The sequence below is a fragment of the Cottoperca gobio genome, chromosome 21 (genome assembly GCF_900634415.1).
Source record: "Cottoperca gobio chromosome 21, fCotGob3.1, whole genome shotgun sequence".
In the NCBI taxonomy this organism is placed as follows: Eukaryota; Metazoa; Chordata; class Actinopteri; order Perciformes; family Bovichtidae; genus Cottoperca; species Cottoperca gobio.
This window is the reverse complement of record NC_041375.1, coordinates 7,558,323-7,566,693: the sequence shown is the minus strand read 5'-3', so window position 1 is coordinate 7,566,693 and position 8,371 is coordinate 7,558,323. Positions and strand designations below refer to the sequence as shown.

General features: G+C 40.6%; 1 protein-coding gene across 1 annotated transcript; it reads right to left on the bottom strand.

Annotated features, from left to right (window-relative positions):
• Nucleotides 1-200: 200 nt before the first annotated feature.
• On the bottom strand, nucleotides 201-7,229 carry LOC115026639 (ankyrin repeat and SOCS box protein 1-like). The gene is made up of 5 exons (XM_029459521.1): nucleotides 7,002-7,229; nucleotides 5,520-5,658; nucleotides 3,584-3,886; nucleotides 2,816-3,198; nucleotides 201-2,132 (listed from the first exon to the last, which is right to left on the bottom strand). Exons 1-5 carry the CDS (start codon nucleotides 7,096-7,098, stop codon nucleotides 2,002-2,004), a joined length of 1,053 nt encoding a protein of 350 aa, XP_029315381.1. The 5' UTR covers nucleotides 7,099-7,229; the 3' UTR covers nucleotides 201-2,001.
• Between the last annotated feature and the right edge of the window lie 1,142 nt (nucleotides 7,230-8,371).

The following is an 8,371-nucleotide window of genomic DNA, read 5'->3' as shown; positions in this document are numbered from 1 at the left end:
GGGCCAGTTGGGTTTTCAACAAATTGTGGTTTTCTCAAACTTTATGACATCTTTTCTCATTTATCAGCTTCAAAACAATAACAAATGTCCCATCCAGAGCTCTATCACACTTATAATAAACTGTGTTACTCTCTCTGGAGGATGTCACAAGAGACAGCAGGGAGAATTAGGCAACAACATGACTGAGATGGAGATCAATCGGTCGTGTGATCAATTTAATGTGCAACACATTATGATTGTTCAATAAGCCTCCATATCAGCTGGGTTAAAGAAATACACATACTGTACCTTATTAGCACATGAGGCCATTGTATACTGAATAATTATGTCATTTGAGAGGGGGATGTAATGTGAGAAACTTTTTCCGTGCTTGTGCGCTACATTTGGGTATCTGGAGTGCACACAACCCTCTGACTGTGAAATAAGACAACACGCTCAGTTCTTTGTGGCCTTCCAAGGTCAGAAAACAACAAGCCCCAACAAACAAATATATTCAGACAGACAGAATTTAGTTTTTTGTAAACATGTTCTAGTAGAAACCTTAAATACAAGTATGAACCTGACAATGAGCATTATAGGTTCCCTTTAACATAATTGACTTGAATAATGAACCGCTCTTCTTTAATATCTATAGTGGGGCAGTCTGCTCACCTTCACGGTTTCTGTTTTATTTAGACATTTAAGGACACATTTTTGGGAACAGATCCTAGACTTTAATCACTTAACTCTCTCTAGGCATGGACCTGTACAATCGATACATAATGTACTGCACTGTATATGAGGGGGATTTCCCTAAAGAGCTGATTAAGTAATATTCTGCTGAAGCCTTGCTGGATCAAAAAACAAACACCATCTGCCGCACCTTTACTCCAGAGACTGTGCCGATGACACTGGCTCAGATATTTGGGACTAGAACAGCTCATGTTCACTGAAGAAGATGGAAGTAGGAAAGTGATCCTACTTTAGAGGAGCAGCTCTGCTGTCGAGCGGTGTGGGAGCCATCCTATGTTGGTTTAGATTATTTAAAAAAAACATACAGGGGAGGATATAGAAGTATTGCACATTTACTGGATGCAAACAAAGACGAGATATACACAGAAAAATGCACTGAGTGAGTAATGACACAAAGCTGTGCCACAGACATGTAGAGAAGCCGATAGGTGCAACAGTCTCAGAGAGAAGGCAGCTTTCTAGGCAATACATACAAAGTTGTTCTATTCATCATGAATAATTGTCATGCACAGAGAGAGTTTTGTTAAATATGCTTAAAGTACAGATTTTCTACATGATGGTAACACGTATATTAGTAATTAAACCCAAAGTGTGAATTGTTACCCTGCTAGCAGTGTTTTCAGTTAAGATCCAGGTCTTTAAAATTGCTCATTTAGATCTTCTGGTCATTTTTCTTACTTAAAAATCTACAATTTTACCTTTAGTATTTCTGGTCTGATCAATCCTTATGGCCATTTTCCAGAAGTCAATATTAAGGTATACGGCTAAAAAAATTATCTATCACCAAATGTAAACACATAAAAACGAATTAAAGTGCTTAATGCATCGAAAGAAAGCAGAATTAGAATACAAAAATCCAATCTAATCTACAGGGCTACTAATCTTATATATTATTATTATATTATATAGTTTAAGAGATAAATGAGCATTTCAAGGAGCTGGATCTGGGTAACGTTCCTCTGCCTCTGAACGGGACATTCAGCACATGGCATGTTTAAGTCTTTGCTTCACATCAAGTGACATTTTCACAATGGCTGTTACACTTAGGATACACACACACACTCAGGACATACCAAGGCTTCTCTGATAAGTTAAGAATATATCAATAAATTAATATAATAATAGGAAGATAAGACTATTACATGACTGGTAACTTCAAATTGTTTGAAAAATAAAATGATTAACCGTTTACTATCAGAAAATAATAAGCAATGAGCAAGTTGGGTTGAGTTGGAAGAGCTTTATAAAAGAAGAGAAGGTGGATAGTTGTCAGTTTTGGTGAAGCAGGAAGTTCTTGATGGGTTGTGGTAGTGGTAACGAGTGTATGTGGCTGAGGCGATTTTTACCCATCGCTCTGCGGATCTTGATGCGACACAGGTGCGTCAGCCTGCGAGGGCATCCTGAGAAGAGACAAAGCAAAGGCATCTCCTTAGCAGATGCAGCAGAACAATACTTCAGGGTCAGACCAGTTTATTACCTTTGCCAAGGAGGTAATGTTTTCTGTGTTTGTCTTTTCGTCAGCAGGATTACGGAAAAAGTCATTTTATTTAATTTTACTCGATTATCTAAATCTGAATCTTTATAAAATGTTCTTGTCATGTTGTTAGTCATGTCAGCTTCTTGCTTCTATTGTCTGAGCTGTCAGCAAATTGTAAGACACAATGTATCCAAGAGTAATTCTAACAAGCATTAAGACGTACCAATCGCAACTTGAGAAAACATTTCTGAGTTTATGTTCATTAAACTAAATGGAACAACTTCTGTCGATGTGCCATGTAGGCCTTCTCCACAGCAGGCATTTGGACTTAGAAAAAGCCCAGGTGTTACCAATAACATTTACAATGGCTGCGCTCTATTTAAATGTCCCGACAGTTTGACAGTGTGCACAATAGCAGGACCCAGAAACTGAAGCAGTTAAATAGAACTTAGCCATTGTTCATTTCTACACCTGTTTCTACTGTAGCATGTCGAAATGTCTTTTAAATGTATAAGGCCTCTCGTGCATGCCAATCAAAATACAGTAAAAACATGGTTAGTAATATCGGTCCTCACTGATGCCTGCATATTCACAGATTTTACTCACTCCTCGCCTCCAGGAAGACCCTTAGCGCCTCCGGATCCACCTTCCTCCGATTAGGAGCCTCCAGCTCTAAGCCCTCCCAGGGCACAAAGGCCGGGTTGGCCCCGTGGTCCAGCAGCAGGTGGATGAAGTCCACCTCGCATCCGTGTCTCAGTACAGCGTCCAGCAGGCAGGAGGCAAGGCCACGGGTCAGAGCCTCTTGGCAGACGGGCCCCGTGTAGTTGAAATCAGGCTGAGCGCCGGCCTGAAGCAGCAACCGGAAACAGTGGAGGTGGTGGTAGGCAGCGCTGATGTAGAGAGGACACGCCACCAGAGTGTTGAGGGTGTGAGCACTTAAGAGGAGCCGGGGACCCAGCTGGTGGTCGATGTCTACATCAGCCTTGAACCTGGACAGAGGGAACCATGGACACACTTAAACCTTGATGCCCTGAAGAAGACACAAACTGTGTAATAATAATGTTTGAGAAGGTATTCTTTACAACCACAAGTAGCCAATATGTTGTGAAAACTTTGTGGGTTGAATTGTATTTTCTTACGCCTGGCGGAGATTAAAAAAAACAACCAAATTTTGTAAAACACTAAAAGGAAACAGAAAAAGAAAGGCTCAAAGATGGACTGGTTTGGCATGAAGAGCACCAGCTGTCACCAGTTCTCAGCAGTGGGAGATAAAACAAAACCTGTCCTCAGTAAACTGTGTGAAGATACACATTCCACCTGTATATGACAACTCCATTATATGCAGGTTTTAGCCTGATCCTCTCCCAACCTCACCTGATGAGCTCCTGCAGTATGTCCAGCCTTCCTACCCGCGCAGCGTGGTACAGCGGCGTGCTGCGGTGGTGCCGACTTCCGTTGGGATCGGCTCGGGCTTCGAGGAGGATCCTGACACAGTCCAGGTGACCGTTCACCACGGCTACGTACAGGGCGGTTTGACCTTTTACATCCACTAGGTCCACCTCGGCTCCCTGGGCGATCAGATAGGCCAGGCTGGCAGCGTGTCCTGCTGTGGCTGCGATCCTCAGAGGGGTGCAGGGCAGACAGCCACAACACCAAACAGACTTCTCATTGATACGCCTGGCACCAAGGGAGAGGAGGGTGGTTATTGTTTTTATTAGTTGTATATTAAATTATGCTTCAGGGATATGGGGTTTCAAAGAATGTAAAACAGCAGACTCTATATAGGCTGTCCAGGTGATACGGGTTTGATTCCTGAAGGCAAAACATGTGAAATGATAAGACTGTGGGATTGTTTGCTTAATATAAGAGAATATGGGGTCAATAGGAAGGTTTTATCTTTATCAATTCTCCATGGGCTACAGTGTTTAGTGCTCTTTTGAGGACACTGAATTACAATATAATAATAATTTATCATCAGCATGAACACAAGAAGAAGAATAATGGAGAAAAGATATCTTGCAAAAAACTAAATGACTAACATATACTCATATCAAGGGCCATTATGGTGCTGAATCTTATGTTATAACAAACGTATCAAGGAGTCAAAAGGTCTTTAGTTGCACAGTTGAGAACTGGAATCCTTTAAAGTCCTTTTGAAGTTGCAGATTTAAAAACATCCAGGAGGATTTGTTGAGAATAAATCACATTTTCTTCCTTATTATGACGAGTTAAGAATATCTATCATAAATAAAGTTCAAAGTTCAAAATACAGAAATATTTTGGTGCAATGACGATGACAGAAAGGAAAGGTTATTAAATATTAACACTTATAAGTTGGTTACCTTTGTTTCTGAAGCTTGGAAAAAACATCAGGATGGTTTATTGTTTAGTATTATTTGTAATTTATGTTTTATACTCTGGATTATGGTCTCTAAGCCTTTTCCGTCTGGGCATATTAATTATACATGACACAAAAATAATAATAAAAAATGAATCATTGTATCCTGAGATCCAACATATTGGATTTGAAATGCTTGCTTGAGGTTTTCGATGGATTTTTGTAGAATCAAAGCCGGCCAATGACCATAAAACCACATTAAAAACAATAAACTTGCCAAAGTCTTAAAAATATCAGTGCTGTGTGGTCATCACAAATTCAGTATTTACAGATACCTGCTCTAATATACTGCTTTCAACACTGCTGGCTGCCTCAGGCACGTTGGGATAGGCAGGGCAGGGAGAACCCAAAGAAATAAAAAGTGTTTTATTGAAATAACAGCATGCTGTAAACCATGTGGAATGGACATGAACTGCCCTAAACCCATAATAATGGGTTGGCTGGGTGTGGAGCCTGAGTGCTGCACACAACCACTGTGGGATTGGGGTTAAATGACCACTCTACTGTATGAGCACGACAAGTTTCACTAACTGTACGGACAGTATCCATGTGACAGTGAAGTGTTCGAGTCCCACCGTGGCCTTGAGGCACACTGTGAGAAAAAAGGACGCATTTTGTTATAGCACTGCAAAGGCAATGAGGATAAAAGCACCCAGCACATGGCGTGTGTTATGCAGTACAAGACTGCTTTGTGGTGGAGACGTGTAATGCCATATTCTGTGCAGCATGTGTGTCTCTCAGGCTGTCACTCAGCTAAACCTACTGAACAAACCACAAACCACTTAGTGCCACACATGGACACAAGCTGCCAGTTCTGCTGTAACACGGAGCACAGTGTGACCGTCGGGGGACAAAGACTATTTTACACCTCAACAACAAAACAAAAAACTGACCCCGCCCCCCACCCCCCACCGTCTGAAGCTGTCTTCCTGCAGAAGGTTCCTCAGGGTTTCCAGATCTCCGACGTAGGCTGCGTTGTGCAGCTGCATGTCATCCTGCTCCAGAGGTTTGTCGCAGAACTGCTCCTGGAGCCATTCCTTAAGGTTACGGCCTGGTGAGCACACGCAGATAAGAAGCTGTCAAACTATGGCTCGTTCTGCAACCAATGCAAAATACTGAAATCTGCAATCAAAGCACCATCATATCTGATGTATGCTATGCACTAGTTCCTTCAAATCCAACACTTTATTTGTCCCAGGGGGCACATAGTATACAATATATACACAATATAAGAAGAAAAAGAAAACTTAAGAAAGCAAACTGTACAAATAACATATTATTAATATATAATACGTAACATGCATAACGTAAGCTGTACACAGTATGATAATAATGACAATGACATACACATATGTACAGTTCTATAATATATAGATGTATGGCGATGCAATGAACTCTGCCTGCTTTATTGCTTTTCAGCACAGATCTCCAGTTGTTTTCCTGTTTTAGACGGTATAGTGAAATTACACAAAGAATATACGTATTTGAGAATTCTGCATTTGACAGTGCTTTTCTCACTCCATATTTGCTGCATAACTGTACAAATGTCCCAGCTGAATGTGGCAAGAATCTGTTGTAAAATGACTCATCGTGCTTGTGCTGAGCTCCTGAAACTCTCTGGTGGTCCCCGGGCTCCTCTTGGGTCCCACAAACAGACAGGTCACAGTAACAACAACAACACCACAGAACTAAACCAAGACCTCCCTGACACGCTCTATTAAGAGATTTAACACAAGCTTCCCAAATGTAATTATTGCAGTGCTGAAGTGTTACATTGCATTTTACTGTGCAGGTGTTACAGTTTCTGTGTCCACCACTTGTAGTAAATATATATGAGCTTGAATGGTCAACTTCTGATGAAAGCCCAGTTTCACCAATGTGATGGAAAAAAAAGATCCTGTAAGTCATTATAATTAGAAACGTTCTGGAAATAATGACACACAAGTCATTATTTTGGGAAGGTTTCTTGTTATTTTGAGATACTAAGACTTAATTTTGAAATATTATGTGATTATTTTGGGAGACTAACTCATTATTTTGAGATATTAATTCTTTATTTTGAGATGAGTCATTATTTCGCAAAACGTTTGTCATTTTAATGACAAGTTTTCATCTTATTATTTTTCTTTTACTAGTGGAAATGGGTTTACATCATTTTTTTTGATCCATCCATTATAACTCTTATCATTTGTAGAGCTATGACAGCAGAACATTTCAGACACACTGTGGATGTTTACTGACTCCATGTGACACACCTTTTTACACAGGAGTCACCCCCAACAGCACCAGCACATATGTTATTGTTGCCATGCTCCGTGAAGTCTTCCTGTTATTGTCTCATGGAGGACACACGCTCCTCGGACAGGACTGGTGGATCATTGAGACATGGTTTACCTGCAGCAGTGGCACTGGGCAGATCAGACACAGTGATGAGCGGAGGGAAGTTGATACTGGGCGGCTCGTCAACATCCGCCTCTGGACCGTCCGCCATGCTCCTGAAATGTCAACCTGGAACTAGTGCTCCGCCAGAAGATCGACACTGGTTCCCCCAAACACAAGAAACCCAGCTGACTCAGACAAGAGACATAACACACGTGACTGTGTTGATGACGGCGTCAATGCGCAACTTCCTGACTGCGGATTTAAAGGGGAGACGTCGCTTTAAATGCGAGGGAACATGAGCATTTTATCTGGATACAAACTGTTTTTAACGCCTTATAAAACGTATACAAATTAGTTACAAGTTTTTAATTAAATAGTTTTGTTAATTATAAATTTTTTCCTGTGATACATTTAAAAAAGAAAATACTGTATTAATACTGCATGAAACAAGGAGTTGGGAAATACTGATGTCAATGTAAGAACATATAGATTGACATATATATTATTTGTGGACTCAACATGAAGGTCTAAATGTTGTTTTAAAACAAACATTCTGGAAAATATCTATATTAATTCTGAGGCACATTAACATGTGTTTTTATATGTGGTACTGCTGGGATTCAAGCCGCCCTCCCAGAAGGTCACGTTAAAGGTCAAACAGCAGTACCAAAAGGAAAGGAGTTTGGACTAATTATCTCCTTCAGCTTGTACATACTGTATATCCATGTGTCTGTCTACACAAAGGATACACATTCTGTTTAGCTGCTGGTTGTATGTAAGCAGTCTGGGTACCTGCAAAAACGTGTCAACCGTCATTTTAACTGTTCATCTGTGGTGAGTCGTTTTTGAGTAGGTAACATACACCAGGGAGGCATGCAGCCATGGCTTTATGTTGCCTGATGACAGATGAAGCCCTCGAAGAAGAGGCCCTGGGGCTCTAAAAATACATGGAGAGGTCATCAGTGCCGCGTGGACAAGACGCCTCCAGATTTCCAGGTTTGTAAAGACACGGCTGCTTCATGGAGGAAAATAAAAGACAACATTTTGGTTAAGTTAGCAGGACTTTTCAATTATAATCTTGCGACATACACTATTACACATTGTTAAGTATGCAGCCAGATTTAAACCCATACTATCATAAGACCTGGGAACATAGTACACAGTTCATCCCACACTACCATTTAATAGTCATTTAATTAAATCAGAATATAAACAAAGTCAGATTGGGGAAGTTCTTTGACCACTCCAGACACTGGCCATGCGTTTCACAATAAAAATAAAAAGTTATTGGGACTAACACAAGGATTAGTGGGTAACTGTAGACAACCAAAGTGAAAGTGAAAGGTGGTGTCACTCATTAGTAGCACGAGCCATTGTGAGAT

What these genes read in the sequence shown, in the direction of transcription:
- LOC115026639 (XM_029459521.1), bottom strand. Translation starts at nt 7,098, where the DNA reads ATGGCGGACGGTCCAGAGGCGGATGTTGACGAGCCGCCCAGTATCAAC. An exon ending in GCCCAGTGCCACTGCTGCAG is followed by an intron (nt 5,659 to 7,001) that starts GTAAACCATGTC and finishes TGTGCTCACCAG; the next exon opens with GCCGTAACCTTAAGGAATGG. An exon ending in GGTCTTCCTGGAGGCGAGGA is followed by an intron (nt 2,133 to 2,815) that starts GTGAGTAAAATC and finishes GTCTCTTCTCAG; the next exon opens with GATGCCCTCGCAGGCTGACG.